The sequence below is a fragment of the Solea senegalensis genome, linkage group LG11 (assembly GCF_019176455.1).
Source record: "Solea senegalensis isolate Sse05_10M linkage group LG11, IFAPA_SoseM_1, whole genome shotgun sequence".
Classification (NCBI taxonomy): domain Eukaryota; kingdom Metazoa; phylum Chordata; class Actinopteri; order Pleuronectiformes; family Soleidae; genus Solea; species Solea senegalensis.
Window position 1 is genome coordinate 11,619,289 of NC_058031.1, and position 22,844 is coordinate 11,642,132.

General features: G+C 39.4%; 2 protein-coding genes across 2 annotated transcripts; one reads left to right on the plus strand and one right to left on the minus strand.

Moving 5' to 3' along the window:
- Positions 1–416: 416 nt before the first annotated feature.
- On the minus strand, positions 417–13,325 carry sort1b (sortilin 1b). Its single transcript, XM_044037864.1, has 20 exons — positions 12,697–13,325; positions 10,971–11,030; positions 10,755–10,828; positions 10,546–10,648; positions 10,248–10,409; positions 9,628–9,701; positions 8,713–8,762; positions 8,478–8,605; positions 7,938–8,082; positions 6,972–7,127; positions 6,428–6,534; positions 6,083–6,185; positions 5,824–5,995; positions 4,589–4,779; positions 4,314–4,503; positions 4,019–4,135; positions 3,369–3,477; positions 3,142–3,254; positions 2,933–3,062; positions 417–2,634 (listed from the first exon to the last, which is right to left on the minus strand). The coding sequence occupies exons 1-20, from the start codon at positions 12,979–12,981 to the stop codon at positions 2,620–2,622; spliced, it is 2,484 nt and encodes an 827-aa protein (XP_043893799.1). The 5' UTR covers positions 12,982–13,325; the 3' UTR covers positions 417–2,619.
- Positions 13,326–18,402: 5,077 nt separating this feature from the next.
- On the plus strand, positions 18,403–22,666 carry sypl2b (synaptophysin-like 2b). The gene is made up of 6 exons (XM_044039381.1): positions 18,403–18,556; positions 18,689–18,766; positions 20,508–20,626; positions 20,716–20,920; positions 21,295–21,486; positions 21,581–22,666. Exons 1-6 carry the CDS (start codon positions 18,539–18,541, stop codon positions 21,701–21,703), a joined length of 735 nt encoding a protein of 244 aa, XP_043895316.1. The 5' UTR covers positions 18,403–18,538; the 3' UTR covers positions 21,704–22,666.
- The last annotated feature ends 178 nt before the right edge of the window (positions 22,667–22,844 follow it).

Consider the following 22,844-nt stretch of genomic DNA (forward strand, 5'->3'; position numbering starts at 1 on the left):
AAAATGAGAACTGTGCTATTGCTTTTTTTTTTATTGCTAGCTATTTGGATTCTTGGGATTTCATTATTATTTTATATTAAATAAGACAGGGAATTACTTTAGAAGCCACACATAGGCAAAACAAGTATAACAAAGTAAGAATATTCTATTTGTAGCAATCAAACCTGTAGAAATTGTAAGTTTTTTACTTAAAAAACAAGTTATTTGTGTGTTTATACCCAAGGAATAGTGGCTGCAGCCATTCTACAAAACAAAATGTTTTAGTTACTGATTCTTTTGTAAACCTTATAAATGTCAATTGACCATAGGCTAAAACCACTGTTAGTTGTCAGTTTCAGAAAGTGCTCATAGCTCCTTTTCTACACTATTTATTTTTCTACACTGCTGTCAGCATTAAATAAGAACGGGCCTACAAAGACAGAGCAACATAAGAATTTAATGGCAAACCCAAACATAATTGCCTCAAATATAAAGAGAAAATCATAGCAGATACAAAGATGTAACCTCTTCTATTTACAGAAACATCACAATGACTTGCTGTACAGTCGTTCTTACTGTAACAAAAATGTCATACCCTCCATTAATGCAATCCACCCTTATTTAAGAACTGGGTAAGTCTCTCCCAGCGTATAGCAGCTGAATAGTAATGCTGTATTCATTCTGTTTTATTTGGACTGACTCAAAAGTATCACAGTCAGAATATAGTCTCACACCAAGTGAAGTAGGAGAATATCCAGGTTACTGTGGCTACTTTCTTTTACAGAGCTCAGGAAATATAAATAATATTAAGAATTAACATGCAGTTCAAGGAAAACACTAGGATTCATCTTGGAAACAAGTGCAGTCTAGGGTTGACACTAACATACTGGAGTGGATCCAAATTGTTACACATTAGTCATTATAAATATTTATCAGTAAACAGATGCTGGCCACATATTGGGGAGGGCCTCACATCATATCCTCACACCAGGCACTTGCATAACCACATCCATTTTACTGCATTCTCAACTTGCTAGTCACAAATAAATAAAATCAGCTTAAACGATACATTTAGAACAAGACAAATGATTGTGCAAGGAAAAAAAAATAAATCATCCTAAAAGATGTGACACGTTAAGACGGGTCCGTTTGGTCAATCAATCATGTTAAGCATAAAAAAACCCAGTGTCATGCTGATTTAAAAAAAAAACAGATCTTAAACAATCTTCCAATATCCCTGTTAGATTTGAGAGCGTTTCACATCAGATGCAAAAATAAAAGAAACCAACTCTTGTGGTGTTACAGCTTATACAACTATGTCTGATAATGAGTTCACTACAGTGTTTATTATGCTGTACAGTGTAAATAACTGAACCGTTTCCCCTTCACACTCACACATTTCTTCTGTTTGTCACCAAATTATAGCCACGTGTTGCATCATCCGAATGCGTCGTAAAAATATTTGTTAATGTACTATCAAACTAGAAATATTTTTCCTTTATGGTTTCAACATCTTTTGTCATTTGCCATGCAAATTCAAAAGTTAGTACAAAAACTGCTGAGTGATTATAAACATACTATTATTACAGTATTATCACATTAGGTCACATTTAAGAAAAAATGGTCAACTACAAACTCTTATAATATAAAGGACCTTGTGCTTTGGGCAGCTAAAACTGCATTATTATTATTATTATTATTATTGTTATTAAATCCTGTCTTGAAACAGACACACATTACCACCCTATACACTGATGCAAAAATGTCTCCATTCAATTAATGAAGCAACTGGAAACCTTTATAGAGATATTGTACCAATGGGATTACAGAATGTGCACAGAGAGTAAACTGGACTTATCATGTTATTGCTAGCAAATATAATGCAAAAGGAAGTTCCCACTTGCCTCTTTTTACTTTAACCATGGATCTCAGTGTCACAGCGTACCAAAAGTGTTCAGGCTTGTATTCCAAGTACAGACTGTGACAAGAGATTTTACAAATTATTGCCAAAAATGTATATACTTTGAGCTGTCCAGGGCATGCTTTGACCAACAAATACTTCATCAAAATTAGTGTCTTGAGAGGGAGTGTGTTTTGTTTTACCTTCTTCCACCAGGGATCTTTTTTAACACCTTTAAGTCGATACCACATCAAAAATGGCAAAAAAAACAAAAAAACAAAGGTTTATATACAAGTGCATGAAGAAAAAGGATACAGGTCTTTAGCAGTAGTGAAAAGTATGATTTCCAGGGAGCACTCCCAGGTGATGAGGAGGCACTACCCATAATGCAACTGTGGTGGATTTCTACAACTATGTTTCAAAACTGGCTGTCGGCAGTTCAGATTACTGCGTGACTCCTTCATTTGACCTGTAGACTCAAACCCAATCATTAGAATTAAAACCAAAGCACAACACTACAAGGTCTCCTTAGTTCTCAACTGAGCATTAGTCCCACGGTGCCTCTGTACGTTCATTAACCTTCACAGATGTGTGTCACAGACCTTTCCTCTGGTAGCTGAGGCCAATGTCCATACTAGAAGCTAAAAGGAAGAAGTATCTGGAGACGAAAAGAGAGACAGGAACAGCAGCCAGCCACAAGGTGGCTTGGAAACCTGTCACATCAGGACTGGTTGTGCCTGCTATTCAAGCAGGTCCTGTGCAAAGAGAGGAAACAACATACCAATGAAGTCAGAAACAACACACACGAGCAAACAAAAACCATTATTGCCATGTGTGCACACACCTAACTCAGGTGACCTAGTCATGAGGCATTTTATGTCAACACTAGAACACTGTATCTCCAAGCACAATTCAAGTATTGGCTTATAAGCCAGCTGGCAAAAAAATGCCAAGCTATAGTATGTTTGAGGTCATTTAAAATTCATTTAACCTGCTTGAACCTGTTTTATTATCTGTATGTGTATCAGAGAAAGAAAAGAATAAGCACTCTACCTCATCGGAGTCATCATGAAACTCTATCTTGCCATTTTGAACGTGGTTGGTCTCCAGCGGTTCGTCTATCTCCTCAGCACCGTTGTCCTCAACATGCTGCTGCAGCACAGAGTATCTGTGAACCAAGAACCTGAAGGGCACATTGCAAACACATTCAGGACACAGCCAATACACAAAACAAGCTCGGTTAAAAACTAAGATGCACTAACCTGCCACCACAGACATATTTCTTCACAAAAAGGACTCCCGCTGCAATGCTCAGCAGAAGGACGATGACAACTGTTATCACAATGGGGACAGACCTGGAGGAGTGACCGTCTGCCTGTGAAAACAAACGCAGACAAACACGAGTGAAATAATGTAAAACCACGAACTACACTGTATGCCAACACATAACATGAATACATCTGAATCATCAAGAAGCAGAGGAACTAACCAGAAGTTCACGGCTGACCAGGTCACTCACACACCTCTGACTGAGGTCAATCTCTTTTCTCTCGGGCATCTTTCCTCCCACACACTTGTCTCCAGGGATCTTCCTGTAGCTGAGAGCACAATGGTCATATTAATATTTCTCAGTCAAGCATTCACAATTCTGTAAGGTGAACACAAACTGTTTGTTTGTTTAAAAAAAATAAATAAATAAAAATATTAGGGTTTTTTAACAAAGAAATTCTACAGATGTTCTGTTTTTCTGACCTGAAACAGCATTTTATTACACTCTGAGAGACACTCACTCTGAGCCTGTGGCTCCTCTGACTGCTCGCAGCATGACAGATACTTCCTACTTCCTCATCGATTGTCAACATGGAAGTGCTCGTCCAAAATATACACTTACGTTTCTTTCGTAAATGCATCTGTTCCAATATTGTACATAAATAAATGTATAGCAAAGAATAAAAAACTATCAATACTGTTAAGCAAAATCAACATTTTACTGTTCAAATGAGAGATAATTAGCAAGCAAACAAAGTTCAAATAAGTCACTGATATATGGTGGTATTATTTGATAACCAACAATAAACCAGTAAAAGTAACACAGTAAAGACATATTGGAGACAATAGGAGCTGAAGCTTGAACCTTACCCACTCGTCAGCAGTTGCTCCTCTTTGCCGTGCAGACAGAACTCCAGCACTTTTCCTGTCAAGTCTGGTTGCTCCACGCATTCTGAGCTGTTCTCCTTACGATAGTATCCAAAGTCACTGCAGCGAGCAAAAATAGAATGGCCATTTACACTTGTACTTCAAGATGTGTTTGAAGACACACTGCTACCTTTGCGTCCACCTCATCCAGTAAGAGAGTTTGACACACTAATGAATTGTGTTCAGTTATTCTGTAGTTAATAGCAACTTGTACTTCTACTGCAGGTCAAAGCCTTACCACAGGAAGTCATCCAAGGTGCACGGACACGGGGTTGGCTGGGTGTTGACCACATAATCTCGTCCGTTCCAACAAAGGGAGTCCTTTCTGAGACGCAGGAACTTCTCTTTGTATCCCAGCATGCAACCATCTTTGGGGTCGCTGATGTCGTCCGAGTGAGCCAACCACGGCACATAGTCCTTGTCTGTGCCTAAAAACATCAGCATTTGGGACTCTGTTAACAGATCATCTTTAAAATGTCGCTGTTTCGTTTTTTTTTAAATCATGTCACTCACAGTCTCTGGTGAGAAGATCCCTAAAGTCAATGGTGATGGAAATCCAGTACTGGCTGATGAAGGTGTCTCTGTAGCCCCAGATACTGACATTCATAGAACGAGCTCCCGGCTCTGATGCCAGACCAGTAAAGTAGATGGGGTCATCCGTGAAGTTGTACACACCCCAACACTGTCCTTCATCGGTAGAAAACCTATCAAGACATTAAAAAATGGTCATAAAGCATCATCTCCATGGGAATTGTGTTTATTTAAACAGGTATTCTAAATAAATATGGAGGATTAAGGTTTTTCCTACTGTCTGATTTCTTTGCAAAAGTGAGCTACACTGTAATTGAAAAGTAACACTTTCACTGACCATCCTCTCAGACTCATCTGGAGACACAGCATCACTAATGCCCTCATTGCCCTGTGTTACACTTTACAAGAAGGCAACTAGTCTTCATCTTCTTATATGGATAGGCTGTAATTGTGAGGTTTTATTTCTTTGTCATTGATTGGAAAGTCCCTGATCTCTGATGACCAGTCCACGTGTGTCTTCCTGCCAGTCAAGTGAAATGAATGGTTTCTGTGATCAGCTTCAGGACAAATTGGGAGCGGTCAGGCTTGTGTTTAGTGCAATCTGCCTGTGACTGAATCCCTCAGGACAGATGTTAATGCTGTATGTAATTTGCCTCTCTCTCTCTCCCCCTCTCTCTCCTCTGTCAAACAATAACAATGACCTAGTTTGATGACACCAGAGAACAGTGTGGGATCATGTTTGATTCCTCCTGATCCTCTCTTGTCTTTTTCCCAAAATTGCTTTGCATATTAGTTTTTTTTTTTTACGCCGCATACACCACTCTTTCTAACCATGCTTCACCTCAGCTGTGACTGCTCTGAACAGCTCATCAACGCCTTTATTTGTCACATGTTTCACTAACACAACACACCCTGTTACTGTACTGGTTTCAGAGCAAAAGCAAAAGCACAGAGGAGCATTTAAAATTATAATCATCTGTAAAACATTGCAGCAGCTGTTCTGCAAAGCCGTTGACGCCATAAATGAAGCAATAAATGAAGTAATAAATGAAAGGATCTACCATCAATAGCAATACAGATTTCTCTGTTTTTGTTCAATGGACTGGAGTGTGGGAAATATTTTGGCAAATGTAAGTACACTACTCAAAAATATAGAACTGCCACTGCAGAAATGCTAACATATAAATCTTTAATACAGGTCAAAACCTGTGACTCACTTGACCGTGTTGATAGGTTGCTTGGGGTTGTGCTCTACAGCCACCAGGAGCCCTCCAGAGTCCAAAATGGCGTAGTGATGAGGTCCATTGAGGGCCTTCATCCAAGTGTACCCTCCATCATCAGACACGTACACATCAGGGTTAATCACTGAGATGGCGTCACCAACACTCCCTGATGAAACACGTTTATAAATATGAATGAGTCCAGAAGGTCGCGGGCAAAACCTACATTCATATTGGTACAAACTTATTTGTTTACCATGAGCTAAGACAAGACCAACAGCATTCGGTTCACTCAGAGGCAGCACAGGGACGTTCAGCTTCATCGCAACACTGTAGGCTGCATGGATGTGGAGACTGCACTGTAAGGAAACAACACAATCAGCTTTTGTCACCTGCGTGCTTTTAGTACCAAAACAGTCAATCAACAAGATCTTTTACAGTAATTAAAGCTGCAGTGGCTAACTCTTAGTGATTTTTGTTGCTGTTTAGTGTTTGTGAACAGAAACAATGGAACATTTCGACCCCCTTTACACCTGGCATTAGAATGTGTTTTGAGTAACTTTAAATTTTTTTGTCGTTTTCTCTTTTTTTTTTATCTTACCTTCTCTGGATCTTTGGCAGTAGCACTACACTTGGTGTTGGCAGGTTTCCTCAAGGGAACCCACTCCCCTCCCTGATCAAAGGAAATCACAGACTGCACAGAGTCACCTGGAACAACAAGACAGGCACACTGAAATGAACATATACATATACACACACACACACACATACATATATATATATGAACATATAGTTCATATATAGAGATATAGATATAGATAGTAAATCATGTCAAAATAAAGTAAGCAATTCAAACCCATACTATCCATGCAAAAACCATGTATGACCATGTAGAAGAGTGGAAATTATGAGCAGGAATAACAGCAAACAGGAAGGCGTTAAGATGTAGCAGATGACGGCAGATATTTCTGCTCAAGTGTCACCCAGCTGCTTCAATCACATCTAACACTGAACAGCTAATTAAATATTTACCAAACACCCTCACTCCACTGTGTAATGGAGAACTCATATGTGTGTGTTTCTAGGGGAATCTGAGTGCCCACACGTGCTGCTATTCCTTTAACCAAGCACACACACTGAGGTACCTTCAGCCAGGACACTGGTGACGAAAACCCCTCGCAGTGAGGTGATGTTGGTGAAGTCGGTATCGCCGCCTTTGGTGGTGTAAAGGTGCCGCTCCAGTGACTTGGAGTACACAGTGCCCCTGTCATCGGATACGTAAATGGTACCAAAGCCTGTATCTGTACACAGATTTACAGAAGGAACAAACACATTCATCAAATCAAAGATTCATTCAAATTTAAGGTCAGCTGGTGACGGGAAAATAAGCAGGAACTTCAGTCTATTTGGTACACGTAGCCAAAAATATGTGGACATGCAAGCAAAATACACATGACAAATGAATATGTCATTACAAAATCGTGAACATCAGTATGTTGCTGTGACAGCCTCCACTGCTGCAGGCTGCAGGGATATATCTCTCTCTCTCTCTCTCTCTCTCTCTCTCTCTCTCTCTCTCTCTCTCTCTCTCTCTCTCTCTCTCTCTCTCTCTCTCTCTCTCTCTCTCTCTCTCTCTCTCTCTCTCTCTGCTGAAGTTAACGAGGCTGACCATTAATGATGGACAACAGGATCTGGCTCACAGTCACTGCCCTAGTTCTTTATTGGTAAAGAGTGGCCTTGTCACGACACGGCTCTTTCTGTGTTTGTGGGTGTGTGTGTGTGTGTGTGTGTGTGTGTGTGTGTGTGTGTGTGTGTGTGTGTGTGTGTGTGTGTTTGGACTGGGTTATTCTCAAACTTTCTTAATTCTTAATAAAAATATTTTACATTTCACAGATTCACAGCCCTGGTAAAGTGCAGGTCACAAATTCATGATTTATGTTCTTATTAAAATGCCTGTGTTTAATGTAAGATTATTACATTTTATGAGAATTAGGACTATTATTGTTGAAATAAATATGTTGTTACAGACATGCAATTACAATTTTTTTGGAACTACTTGTCTCCTACTCCGTAAACATTATCACTCCTTGTGATACAAGAGATGAACTGACCTCCTGGCTCGTCAACATGCATGAAAACCATTTCATCGTTGGCCGCCAGAATGGAGTAAAACTGCTCGTGACCGACAGGAGGCAGCTGGGCCATGTTCCAAGTCTCACCCTGGTCCACTGATACATGGATCATCCTCAGTGAGCCCTGCAGACAGCGATGGTAAATTAAGAGAACGACGGACACCAGGGAAACAGAAACAGTTTGGAGTGATATTAATTCATACAAATAAATTTACAAAAATTATCTATACTGGGTGTAACAGTACATTTAACAAACCCCTTAGAAGAATTGCAGTGCATATGGTCACTTTAAAGGAGAAGTATGAATACAAATTTATTTCCGTTCTGTTATGACTTCTGTTATCAGTTGTAATGTGTAATGCCTTTTCTTTCAAACAACACATAGAGAAGGAAAAATTACAAATATCAGACACTTTTCTGACAAACACAAACTTTACACTTCAAACAATAAATACTTTGCATTTGAAAACATGAACTTGTGTTTACTGTGGTTTGGTGTTTACTGTGGTTTATACTGACCTTCCCTGTCATCACAGACGCAAAGAGGAAGCGTCCACCCAGGCCAAAAGAGAAGATCTTACTGGCGACAGTCTTGATGGTTTTGCCATAGTCTGTTGTCCTCTTAAGTTCCAGCATTCCCCATTCATCTGACGAAATAAAATACGAAACACAGAAATGAAGGTCTGGGTTCAAGTGTCTGGTGGTCATTTTTAATCACAGGTCATATTTCTTCATTTAAGAAGGGATTACTTACTGCAGGATCCATTATGGCTGGCTGTAAAAAATATGCTATTTTTCCTTCCCCTATAATCAGAGTGGAAAAAACAGAAGATTTCAGTTGAGCAGGTGAACATTTGAGTCCATGGAGTCAAAAATAAACAAGCAAATATGAAAGTCAAAGTTTGATTACATCTCAATAAACAAAAAAAAGTCTGGCAGGGAAATGCTGAGGAACATTCCTGAAATCTGGTCTAAAGCAGGACATCACACATTCTTCATCTACTCCCATAATGAGTGTTGCTTTGTTATGAAAGTAAGAAGCACACGGCATGCGTTATTAAATATAACCACTATACAAATATGACCTTCTCTACTGTGTGCTTTCTTATGAGAATTATGTTTTGACATCAGAAAACTCCTGTCAATATTTTTCTAAAGCCTCGTCAGATTAGCCTCATTTGAGATAGCGATAAAGGGTTTTCAGGAAGTCTGCTTTGTACATACAGTTTTCACAGACACTGTGACTTTGCAAGTTCAGCTTTAAAAATGAAACCAACAAGATAGTTTGAGCTCTCAAGTTTAGTGGGCGATAAATACAAGGAAGTGCCACCAAAGGGGCTTGGCTTTAAGTGCAATAAAGTTTTATAGTATAATTAACATTTCATTTTTGCAGGTGTAGTGAGAATAAAATTCTTGTACGTAACACTGTAAACATTTCTTTAATAAATAAATAAATTAGTAGAGGGAACACAAACTGGGAAGAATTGTATCCAGATCAAGAGACTTGTAGATTCAATGTCAGGGTTCACTGAACCTGATGCTGGTTTTATTTTAATTTGTCACCAGTCTGTGGCTTATTGAAGGAATTTCAACAGATAGAATATCAATATAGTGACCTCTTTGTTGCCTAACCCCAATGACTTCTCTGTTTATGGACTACGGTTCTTACCATTTCATCAGACACACCGCGTCATGAACCTTTTTCCAGTTGCTTCCAAAATCTTCAGACAGCCACATCTCATTCTGAGGATGAAAGAAACACAGTCTTAAGTGATAAATCCACAGTTCACCTGCAGTGACATTGTTTACACAGGTTTGTCAGACCTTGATATACTCTGCCTGGTGGTCATAAACACCACAGCCATGTTAATAAATGTACAATGTGTAAACAGATACAAAGAATGACTGACCAATAGTAGTCCCTTTGCTACAGGTAAGCGAGTTGGTGGACCTTTGTTCCAGGGTTTTTATAACTGGCCATGAAAGTTTTTCTATTAAATTAAAGACCACAACTAATGGCAACTTTGGGCTGGGGTACCTTGCAACCCTTGCACTGCTCAGGGGCTGCTCACTGCTCCTAATTCTAGGAAAGTTTCTCCTAGAGGGTGGGTTAAATGCAGAGAAAGAATTTCCCCTGTTGGACTGATATAAAGGACTAATCTTTTATTTATTAACCTGACCCCCACAAAGAACTGACGATTCTAATGCTCATCTTTCTGCAAAGTTAACTGATATCCAAACAGGATACCCTACGAACGACACACAGTGCTTACATCATTCACCACTTACATTGGTGCTGTGAACCAGCAGCACGTTGGAATTTTCAGGGTTGTACATGATCTGCATTTGGGGCATAAAGGGCAGATCCCTGCGGATGAAACTTTTTCCAAAGTCATCAGAGACAAAGATTTCAGACTCGTGACTTCCAGACGTGTCGCCCATCAGGATCACCTTTAAAACAGAGACCAGAGTTTAGACTGATGAAGATGATAAAATGTTAAAGCTTCTTCCCAGTAGGCGGACATTATCACCTCACCATATTTGTGAAAACTCTAATGATAATGTGTCATTAGAGGACGTGACTCACTTTGCCTGAGTTCTCAGGGCCGATAGCAATTCCAAACTCTGATCTGATGAAGGTGTCGTTGATGAGATTGGTGACATCCTGGAATGACTTCCCATAGTTCTCACTGGCAGAATAATGGTTGCAGGCAAATGAAATGCAAATAAACACTAATTAAACACATACAATATGCCTTTAAAAAAAAGAAAAAGAGGTGAGGACATATGACTTACCTTCGATACAGTTTGGACTGCCCAAATTTCAACATGAACAGGGGCACCTGAAAGGTTGTTAGTGCCAGAATGACCTGCAAAGAAAGAAAGTTCAGCTTGAGAAAAAAGGAGCATCGATCATGTATTGGGTGCATGAAACTATTCTTAATGTCAATGTCATCAAGTTCACTTATACACCTGTTTGCCACACTAATGTCTCAATGGAACAACACTCACCCCTGTGCCATCTCCAACCCAGGCCAGGGACACTGAACCACTGAGGTCATTGAAAGTATACTGTGGAAACATGAAAATGTGAAAAATAAACATGTTAATAATCACAGCAACCACTGAGGAGTGCGAATAATACACTACATTGCAATAACAGCTGAAAAAAAGAGGACAACCTGACCTAAAAGTGAAGCACCATGTAATGGCACTTATGGACACAACAACTACCGTAATATTGTGCATCAACTTGATTTAAATGGTTTATATAGCACTTTTCTGGTCTTGATGACCACTCAAAGCTCACTCATACCCATTCACCCATTCACTCATACAAATATACAGCACAACCATTCACACGCTGCCTGCACAGCAGTCAGGAGCAATGTGCACAAGGACACATCGGCATGTAGACTAGCTGAACCGGAACTCGAACCCACAACCTTCAAGTTGAAGCTACCGTCGCCCCCATTTAGTGGATTTAGCCCTGTAGCTCTATAAGGTGGTTGACCTTTGTATCAGTGTCTGAGAAAGTCTTGCTGCCTGAAATAAAACATCTGGACTCACATTAGGACTCATAAAGACTACGATGCAAAGTTGATCACATGGCAGCAAGGAGCTAGGCAAATTAACAGCAGAGGCTTTCTATTTGTTTGAAAGGAGAGCTGGGCATCATTGCTTTCTCTTCCTGGTCATATTATGAGATAACTGTGATCACACCTGACCAGGATTACAGTGCAAATAAAAACGAATTACAGCTGTATCATTTCCTGATAGATGTGCTTTTTACAAACTGCCTTCCCAAGCCATGCAAACACGGCTCTAATTTACAAAATAACTACCACGCAGCCAGTCACATGGATTCCCCTGAGTCAATTTTCCTGTAAACACTCGGGCACATTCAGTCTCTGTCAAGCAGAGAAAGGTGCGAGTTCCATGTCTGACAAGAAATAGATATAGGTCAAAGTTACAGAGCGAGGTTAGGGAGTGACCATGTCCTTCAGTAGAGCCTAAACTGGTCCATAAGTATGAGGAAACAAGGCATTGTAGAGTTTCACTTCACTGTAGGATCTGTTTTTGCATCAAATATTAAAGAACAACAATCTGGGCAGTCATAACCCTGAGAAAGATGTGAATGGATCTGAGCTTAGAGAAAAGAGTAGGACATTACACCAACATGCAAAGGACAATATAACAAAGGTTAGCTGTTTATTAACCTTTGTGCAAACAATTGCTATGAAAGTTTACCTCAAATGTGTGAAATGCTTTTCTGACTGACAAGTGTTTATCATTGTGTCCACAAAAAATACCTACTTTAGTGGTTTCTTTAACTTTTTTGTCTGACATTTATTGTTTATCGGTATCGATTTGAGAATTATGTATGAATCGTTTTATACCGTCCCTATAAAAACATAACACTTGTGAGTATTTTACTGCATTTTCATATTATATGCACATAAATCTATTGACAAAAGCTGGGAAATAACCTCAAAGACCTAACTCAGTGGTTCCTGACACAGTCTCCAGGAGTGACTGACCTACATGATGTTTAAAACATGATAGTATGCAGCAATAATTCTGTAGCAGTTATCCTGAGGCTTACAGTTGAAATCAGTAGTCTGGCCCCTGATGAGGCCTACAGTACTGTATTTGTGCACCTGGTTCACACCTGCGCATAATCTGCATTCACTGTCAGACGTGCTAAGTGAAACAGGACCTGGTGCCGGTGACTTACACGGTGGGTGTTGGCTGCCAACTTGGCGTCATGTCCTTGGAGAGCTTTACAGGAGTCGCCGTCCTCTGTGCTTCTTCGTCTAATCTTGTGGTCTGGTGATGCAGCGGCAGCAGCCAGCCATGTCAGCAGAGACCTCTTCGCGATTCTCGCAGCTTGCACCTCGGTGTTTGAACGCCTCACGAACGCTGGCTGTCGGTTACCTTTGGGTCCCAACTGAAAGTCTAAACCGGCTATTAAAGTGGAAACCGATAACAGGAGCAGGGCACAGTGCAGCAAAAGTCCCATCCTCGTTGCTCGTGCTACCAGCGAAGGAAACAAACAAAGCAAGGACCCGAGTCTATATTTATTTGCCTAGAAATTGAAGGAGGCTACAGCTCTGCCGCGAATGACATCAACAAAACAGCGTAGTCCTCTCCTGACACCGACTGTTTCTGCCTTTGAAAACACGCAGCGCCCTCGAGGCTCCCACCGTCCACGCGCGCAGGAGCGAGAAATATCCAAATGGTGAAAAGAAAATGTCAATTTAGCAAATGTACCGAGGTGCTCGATGCCGATTTATCGCGCTCTAACTCCGTTGCCAACATGATATATTCTAACGATCAACTCAAATTGTCTGCGGATCAGTAATGCTCTATGCAGACAGGGGGCGCTGTGATTGGCTGGCCTCAATTGTGGTCCACCTATCAGCTTTTCTGATTGGTTCAACTCTGAAAGGGCGGGACCAAAACAGAGGGACCTGCATAATTAGCTGTCAGTGCCTGTCAGGATAGGTTGAGTAATACTATTATTTTCCTTTATGAACACACAGGCATTTAAAATAGTATTTATTCATGTATATATGTAAGAAATGACAAATAATTTAACAATTTACAATATAAATTGTGACAAAAGCAAATAGTATAATGGCATAGTATAATGATTCTGATTATTATTGCTGCCACTTATTATTGTTTTGAATAGGTCAGTTAGACATTTCTGAGAGATATATTTTGTTAAACGAATCACAACATTATTTCAAGCATGTATTATTTAATAAATCTTTAGGAAAAAAGGCTAGTAAATATATACAAATGTATTAATCCATAGAATTTCCTCTGTGACCCATGTATGGATCTTTTTGTTTGAGGTCTTCGTAGTAGTTCATCCTCAATTCTCAGTGTCTGCTGTTGTAAAAAGCTGGGCAAGTGATAGCTCTGTGAGCTAGAAGAAAGGGGTCAAACAGGAAACGAGCCTTTCTCTCATGTGATTTTCTATAAATTAATTACAGGGGATGTTTTTGTACAGCCCCACTGCATTCTTAAAATGATTTTGTTGCAGTGAATCATCATATTGTATTCATTATGTGATGCTAATAACAAACTCATGACTACTCAGAAAAGAAAAATCTTACACCCAGTGCTGCTACAGGTCTGACTAAACTGATTCAAACCAAACAACACAGATCATGTAGCTTTAGATTTCTATCAAAAATCCCCCTGTTGAGCAGGGTGGGATTGTTGCTGTAATTACAGGCCAATTGAAAGAGTTGGTAAAAGATGAGAGGATGAGATCAGAAAGTCAAACAACCTTATTAGTCTCTTGTTTAGCCTTCGGGCAGAGCGAAACCTGTCTGACAGGTTTGAAAGAGTGCAACGATAAATTAGGTGTCATGTCAACGCAGCCAAAAATGAAAGCCTGTTGGCCAAGTTTCTCCCGTTTCAACAACCCTGAGTCTTGTATTTGAATGCACCCTTCACACAACTTTGCTATGCCCATGTCTTCATTGAGACACAGAGTGTATGCTGTGTGTGTGTGTGTGTTGCTTTAGTATTTCTTGCAGATGCACTCAGAAAGCCGAACAATCTGATCTGTAGAGCAGCAATCCTTCACAAAGGGACTGTACAATTGAGCGGCAGCCCCTCCCCCACAGCAGTCCAGTGCACGATTAAAAGGTGGGGAACAAGGCCACTTTTATTCCTTCGAGATGTGCCCTCTTAGAATAAGAGCTGCTCCACAAAGAAAATTCTTAGCTGAACAAGTGTTCTGGGGAAAGATAGATAAATTACAATTACAAAATGGACGTTTACTCAAATTTCCCTGCCCACAGAGCCAAAAAGATATTTTAATTTATAAAAACCAAACAACTAAACCAAACTGGAAGACTGTCGGAGTGCTAATTAGTTCAGCAAATGCTGATGGGAGTCATGGGTATCACATGGCTGTCTTTGGATGCATATATCAGTTTCATGATACCCAATTATTTCTTTGTATAAATGGTGACCTCTAGTGAAAAGTAATTATCATTGCTATATGCGCTACTCTGCAAACATAGGCCCATGTTGTGTCTTACAATTCTATTTAGTTAGTGATCTATGTACAGATGTATTCAACCCATTCAACCTTTGCTGACATTAAAGTTTCTATATGTAAGATATTTATTATATTAAGATATGAAATGACCATGATGTGTCATCAGAGAGAAACATGTTAAACAAATGCTGGTTTGGTGCTGGTAGAATTCTCACAAAATACATTTTAATTTATAATATGGAAGGATATTAAACCGGAAAAAGCCTCAATACCCCTCACTAAGAATGTTTAAAAAAACGGGGTCTGCAGTAAGAATAGGACGATACCACTTTTATACCCTGATAGTCATTTTAGACCATTTATGAACTATACGAAGCTGTTAACAACACATTTGTGCTGAGTCATTTCAAAGACACAATTCTCCAACTGTGTAACAAATATTGCTCTCCCAAAAAGAAGAAATAAACAGCCCAAACATGACTCAGCCAAAATGCTTTTTCCTGATTTTTATTTACATTTTTACAGTCTGTGCATAGTGAAGTGTGCAATGTATAGGATTTCTAGACTGATTTTGACCAGTATCAGACCAATACAGATACTGACTGACAATGATTCTCATCCCTCGTCTGCAGTGGAGTTACGTTAAATATATACTGTATAGGCAGCTGAAAGTGGCGAGGAGGTTGATGACAGACATGCCATGCGTGGATGCTTTTTTCTCAGAGGTTAGCTGAGATCCTCCTTCTCTCTTTCAATTAGTCAGTGGATATTTAAACAATATAATGTTTTTACTGTGCACTATTATCACCTTTTCTCCTCTCATCATGTGGTAATTCTCTGCCGCTGCTCTAAAGCAGATGCACTTCAATCTCTGCCTCCTCCTGGAATGTTAAAATTAACCAATTCAGTTTCAGTCATGAGGAAACTGGTCTGACTGAGGGCCTTTCTTTTTGGAGTTTGCATGTTCTCTCCCAATGTGAGCGTGGATTCCTCCCACAGTTCAAAAACATGCAGGTTAGTTGGACACTCTAAATTGGCTGTAGGTGTGAATGGTTGTTCGCATAATTTTTTATCCCCAAAAATCAACTCTTCTGTTAAAAGCCTTGGCGTCCATTTTGCGTTTGTATTTGATAAGCAAATCTCTGCAGTTGTTAAGGCCAACTTCTTTCAACTAAGGCTCCTTGACAAGGTGAAGGCCTAGCTCCCTCTCAAAGTTTTGGAGACACTGATCCATGCTTTTATAACATCTCAGCTGGATTATTGTAATTCTCTGTATGAGGGCTCCCAGTCATCTATCCAATGACTGCAGCTCAAAAAAAGAAAGAGACCCTATCATGGAAAAATAACATTTTTTCTAACACTGCTTAATTTACTTATTCTGATGATCCTGACTTACTTTCTGTTTGATACTTGGACTTCTCTGGGCCCCACTGATTTACTCCCTGTTTGGAACCTGGACTTTTCAAGGCCCCATGTCTCTGCCTCCCTAGAAAACAATGTGCTCTGTTTACTTGGTACCTGCTCTTCTAAGATAAGCAATGAGGTGCTGTTCATTCTGACTGTCTCTTTGCAAAGAATTTCCTTGGTCAGCCCTCCCAATCTCTGAATCAGCGAGGCTGGAGGTTGAGATGAATTTGGTCTTAACCATCCTTTCCGTCTCAGACGATATCTCTAGGGATCCCACTGCTGAAGTTGTTGTTTGATGGTTGATGAAGAAATAAAGCTTGAATGGCAAATGTTTATTCTTTGCAAAGAGAGAGTCTGAGGCACCAAGAAAGTTGCATATAGTGTATATAGCACATTGCTTATCTTAATAAAAAGAAGGTGCCATGTAAACAGAGCACACAGAGCACATTGTTTTCTTGAGAGGCAGAGACATGAGGGCAAATCAATTATGCCCAGAGAAATCAAAGTATCAAACAGAAAGTCAGGATCATGAGAATAAGTAAATGGAGCAGTGTTAGAATAAATGTTGTTTTTCCATTACAGACCACATCACACCTGTGTTGTGCTCCCTGCACTTGCTTCCTATTTGTTTTAGGATTAATTAAAAAATATAATTCATGGTTTGGCACCATCTTTCCTCTCTGAACTCCTCCATCTTCACACCCCATCCCGAGCTCTGAGGTCTAATAACAGGTTGCTTTTAGATTTGCCTAAAACCCATTGTAATCAAATCTTTCCCCACAATTGAACATTTTTAGTCACTTTGAATGAGGAGAGATGAGAGAGTTGACTTCTTGTCTCATACTGGAAAGACTGACTTATACAACCAGAAGAAGAGCAGTCGAGTTTGGAAAGCTGTGGAAATGTCTTCTGGATTTTCTTAAAGGTCAGGATGTACAGTCACATCTCAAGTGTTGAGGTCGGATATAAAGTAAAGCTATGCTGCTGGGATGCTGTGCTGTGTGAGTGTGTGTATAGGTCTTTATTTATTTAGAGAAAAAAGTATTTTTGATGTGTAATGTGTATTTTTATTGTTGTTTGTGATGTTTTGTCCTTTTTGGTTTATGTATACATATTTGTAAAAAAAAAAGCTTTAATAAACAAATTGTTTTAACCTAAGTCTAAAAACTACATCTTGACATCATATTTGCAGTGACTTTGATGACACAGTAAATCTGAGGTTTTGGGGACCTGTGTGTGATTGTGGCCCCAATGCTCTTTCTGCTTTGCCCATGTGGTAATCCATCCCTGTATAGTTTGCTGTAATCATGGATTATGATATTAAAATAATCCAATATGTGTTATAGGCGCTGTGTATCATCTTATTCATACAGGTTATTGAAATAATCTGAATCTAAATTAAATGTATGGGCAAATGCTTTATACAAATATAGATGTACATTTCTGTGGCACAAAAATGAATTAAAGTTACATTATAGTGTCTGTATTATAGTGGTATGTATATATACAGTGCTTTATAAATTAAACCACCTGCTGTAAAAACAAGAAAACATTTAGAAATCTTTCAAAAAGTTATTTAACACTAAAATGTTATTGTTATTTATTTGGCAAATAAAAAACTGAATTCACTTTTTTATACACACATTTGGCTCGGTTAACTTCTCTGAGAAGTCAGAAATGAATCAAGCATAACATTCGACCACTATAACTAATTGTTCTGTTTAGGAATGTGAGTACATATCTATAATTTGACAACTTAATCAAGAAATGGTAGTGTAATAGCTTTCACCACATGACCATTATTATCACTTTTTTACAACATGTTGTAAAAGGCAGTCTGTGGATAATAGTTGAATAAACACAATCAGCCATAAAAAAAACAACATTAACTACAAACATGTTCCATCAGAATCACACTGTCTGTCTTCCTTACGTTCCTTCCTTGTGTTACACTCTGTCCAGTAGCGCCCCCTTTGGTGCCTTCACGTAAATGGTCACGTGTTTCCTACTACGATTCGTTGAAGTTGGTGAAAGTTTGACAAGCCCGAGGAGCCTCATTGCCGAGCTGCACAAGATTGAGGAGAAGACGGAAACATAACGGGGCTAACGTTCATTCAGACTAACGGTCTTTATCTCCATAGAAACCATGGAATCTGTCGCCCAGGTAACGGAGCAGACAGTAATAATGAGTTAGAGTGATGTTGCAAATACCTCCCGGTTCGTTTGGGACAGCTTGAGCAGAGAACGGTGTCTTTTTTTTCTTCCAACTCGATGTCTGTTTTTATCTCTCACCCAGAAAGTGCTCACTTCCGGATTCACTCTGGATTTTGGACCTCTGAGAGAACCACTGGCGTTTATCCGTTTGTTAGAATGGGTAAGATTTGTTTTTCTTTACCAGAACTTTGGTTTTTCCTCATGTCTTCTGAACATATGGCCTGTGGTCAGGGTGTGTTTGACGTGGCGAAACAACACAAATTAATTATGTTGGTTGTCTTGTGACCGACTGCACGCCCAGGCACGGAACTTATGCACATCATCATGTTTTAGCGGCAATTAAGTGTTTCAGAGGGGTTTTGGCTTCTTTATATCAGACCTGGTTATGGATCAAATCTGTTCATAAGAGATCCGTTTATATCAGAAATTGGGTTGATATGATCAGAACGATGGTTAATGGTGTTTACATCACAGAATAAATGACCAAATAAGCTACTACTACTACTCATAATAATAAGAAGAATGTAGACGATGAAATAACAAATAGACAATTAAAAAAATAGATAAATACGAGATAAAAGGTAATGCATGTAAGTTCAAATGCAATATAATGCAAGTACAATATACATATGCATTCATTTAGTCATTTCTGGTTGTATCCCACTAAATGTCTTCTCCACATACATGTTTTTGTTTTTTACACGTAGGCTATCACTACAGTGACATTAATAAAAGCTCGGCCAAGTTCATGTCAGTCACATAGAGTCAACAAACACCCTGAAACTCCACAAACAGGCTAATGGCAGTCAGACATGACTGATTTGATTATTCACACGGTCTGTGTGACCTGTTTTAAAATGTCTGCTCTGGATAAATGTCCCACCGTCAGGACTGTAGTCTCAGCTGCTTCTGTGTGGTTTTAAAGGTTATGTGTCACACTCGCACCAGGATCTTAGACCAGGATCCTAGACCAGGATCGGCAACACCTTCCCACTGTGTTCACGTTGTCAGCAACATGTTGCCAGTATGTAAAGTCTGTGGGTGATGCAAATGGACACAATGGAAATAAATACCCAGCCCAGAAGATAAGTGAAGAAAAGAGTGTAGGTGGTCTACCAAGGTTAGTATAGATGCACTGGTGTTTTGCCCCTCCTGGGCAAGGGCATAAATCCCAGGGGGGGACAGGGGGGCATCCCCTCCCTCCCAAAAATAACATTCAAATCAATAATTTAAATAATTTTAAATGGTATAGACATCACAGCATTTTTATGCCCCCGGGAGTTACTCTCAGAGATTTGACTGTTTATTGCCCCCAAAAACAATGAAATAGGATTTTTCACCCCTGCTCCTGTGTGTAGCTCATACACTGCATACAAATGAAGCATAAGTATTTGGGTTTATTAACAGAAGGAGTGTGAGTTCATTCTTTGCCCAGTGTACCATTGGGGCAACAGTGCTAGCTGTTGACTAGACACATTTTGGCTTAAGCTTCTTGTTGTTAAAATGTTTTGCACAGTATAATGACAACAGAGAATCAGCACAGTTATTCACTTGGCTGCCAGGCTGCGATTCTTCCAGAAACACTGTGTTAAATCTGTGTTTGTCCATTATCAAACATGTGAAAACAGAGTAGCATAAGTGCCTCTACCTGCATATGTTGGTCCCTGCTGCATCTTTGCAGCAGGGACCAACAGGGACTGCTTCTTAATTAATATTAAGTTTTTCCCATTTACACACTCTATTTCAAACTGTGCACTGGGCTTTTACTGTGATGCACCCTGTGGACCCCTCAAACGTGTGTTGTGTAAAAAAAATTAAAGGAAGTGTGTGTTTGTGACTAATAACTTTCAGTCCAGAACATCCTCTTATGGTAGAGTGTCGAATATATTTTTGTCTTCTAGCTGTTCTCCATATTTGCATTTGCTACAATTGGAGGTTACAGTGGCACAACCAGCGTAAACATCCAGTGCCACGGGAGCGCCATTCAAGAAATACATGCCGACTTTAACTACCCTTTCAGGTCAGTGTGTGATTAGCCTTTGGTAAGGGGAGGGACTGACTTACTGTAAAGTATTCCTTTTTATATCTATTATATTTGTGTGTACACAGGTTGATGCAGCATCCCTATAATGTTCCTGAGTGTAAAATCAATCAGACGACCACCACTGAGAGCTACCTGACAGGAGACCACGCTTCCTCGGCACAGTTTTTTGTCTGTATTGGAGTGTTCGCCTTTCTTTACAGCACTGCCACTCTGGTTCTCTACCTGGGCTACCACCATTTGTATCGGGAATCTAGTCGTGGTCCTCTCGTGGTATGATTTCTCCATATCTCTGTTGTTTTTGGGGAAATGTTTGTGTTTAGTCAGACCCTCGAGTTGTGTGATTCACACGGTTGTATTATTGTGTGCAGGAAAGTATTTTCTAAATGGACAGAGTTTAGTTTTTATCAAAGCAGGCTATGTTTGTATTGTGGTCCTTATGTGTAAGAATCTGGCATGAGCTGCTGGATTTCAAGGATTCTACTTCATGCTGGATTGCGACAGGAGGTCAGAGAAAGTGCATTCCACAGAGCTGTGTAAATGAAACAGGGTGTGGTGTCCATCTGAGAATACTCCTTGAGTTAAGATCCTTGCCGTTTCCTCTGAGATCTCAAAAAAGCCTGATATTTATATCTGATATTTATCAGGACCTGTTGGTGACTGCAGCCTTTGCCTTCCTGTGGCTGGCATCGTCCTCTGCTTGGGCTAAAGGCTTGTCAGATGTGAAGTTTGCCACCAGTCCTTCAACCATTGTCACTCTCCTTGATGTTTGCAAAGATACCAACAACAAGTGCACTCCAGGTGCGGTGCCTCACATGGGCAGACTCAACAGCTCAGTGGTGAGTTTTTTTCCACCCCACACACACACACACAAATGAGCTTAAAGTTGTGCATAAACCTAAAGCCTTTTGACTCGTGTGTTTTCTTTGGCAGATTTTTGGTTTCCTTAAACTCGTCCTGTGGGGAGGCAACTGCTGGTTCATTTATAAGGAAACAGATTTCCACAAAACGGCCAACCAGCCTGCAGGTGTGGAGGGGGGCGCTAGGCCAACGTAACTGCTGTGGATCCTCATCTCATAAGTCTCAAAAGTAGTGTTCTTGAATCTTGAGTCATTTTGGTACTAATTGTTAATAATAATTGAAAAACTTTGGAATACATGGTACACATTTCTAAAAAAAATTACTACTCATATGAACTACTCATTTTTGTACGTAAGTATTATGTCATATTTACAGACAAATGGCCACAGTAACTTGAAGTATATTATGTGTACATGGTTTTGAATCATTTATAGCAAATGGTCCTTGTTTCATATGGTAATACAGATTTGTCTGAACGATGTGTTGCATCACATTTCTGTTACTTCTTTCTTTAACAAAAAAGACAAAAAAACAACCTCAGGGTTATTCAGTGTCAGATCTAATGAATGTGAATTAATGTAAGTGAGATTACTCTTAATACAAACGTTAGTATAATCCTTACATATAAAATAGGCGTAAATAATTAAAGTTGTCTTTATATTAAAAAATAAATCCTGTTGCCGATATGAGATTTTTTGTAATGGGTCAAGGTAGTTAATTTTTTTTCTTAAGTCATTATAGTAAAGTGGTAAAGTAATGAGATTACCTTGAACAGCTGAGTGCTTATGTTGATTGTCATATATCCCTTTAGAGCATGTGTGCTCTTTTTTTTATTTTTACATTTAAAATTGTTACACTTACTAGGTACAATGTGTGACTCTTTTTTTTGTTTAAAGAAAAAAATGCATAAGAAACGTTACTTGTAGCTTTTCCTTAATAAATTAGTTGGGTACCATTAGCAGATTAACTGCCTGTTTTCTTAATCTTTAACTTGCCTGGCTCCTGCTTCTACATTGTTACAAGGGAAGGAAAGCTGTTTTTCATTGTGACTGTCATATTGTATTTTTATCTTTGATACAGCCTTGTTGCAGTTTTTGCTCCTTGCCCTTTTGTTATAATATTAAAAAATAAATGAGACAGAAGTTTGTATCAAAATCAGTGAATCTACTGTGTGGACATATAGCAAGAACTGGATTTATTGTTTTGTGTCTATTTTGGTTTTTACCAGATTGCCAGATGTTTCTCTGGTATCACACACACACTCATACACACTGGAGCCAACAGCTCTCCATATATCAGCCATACACTCTGTGCTAAATATTTACAAAGTGGATTT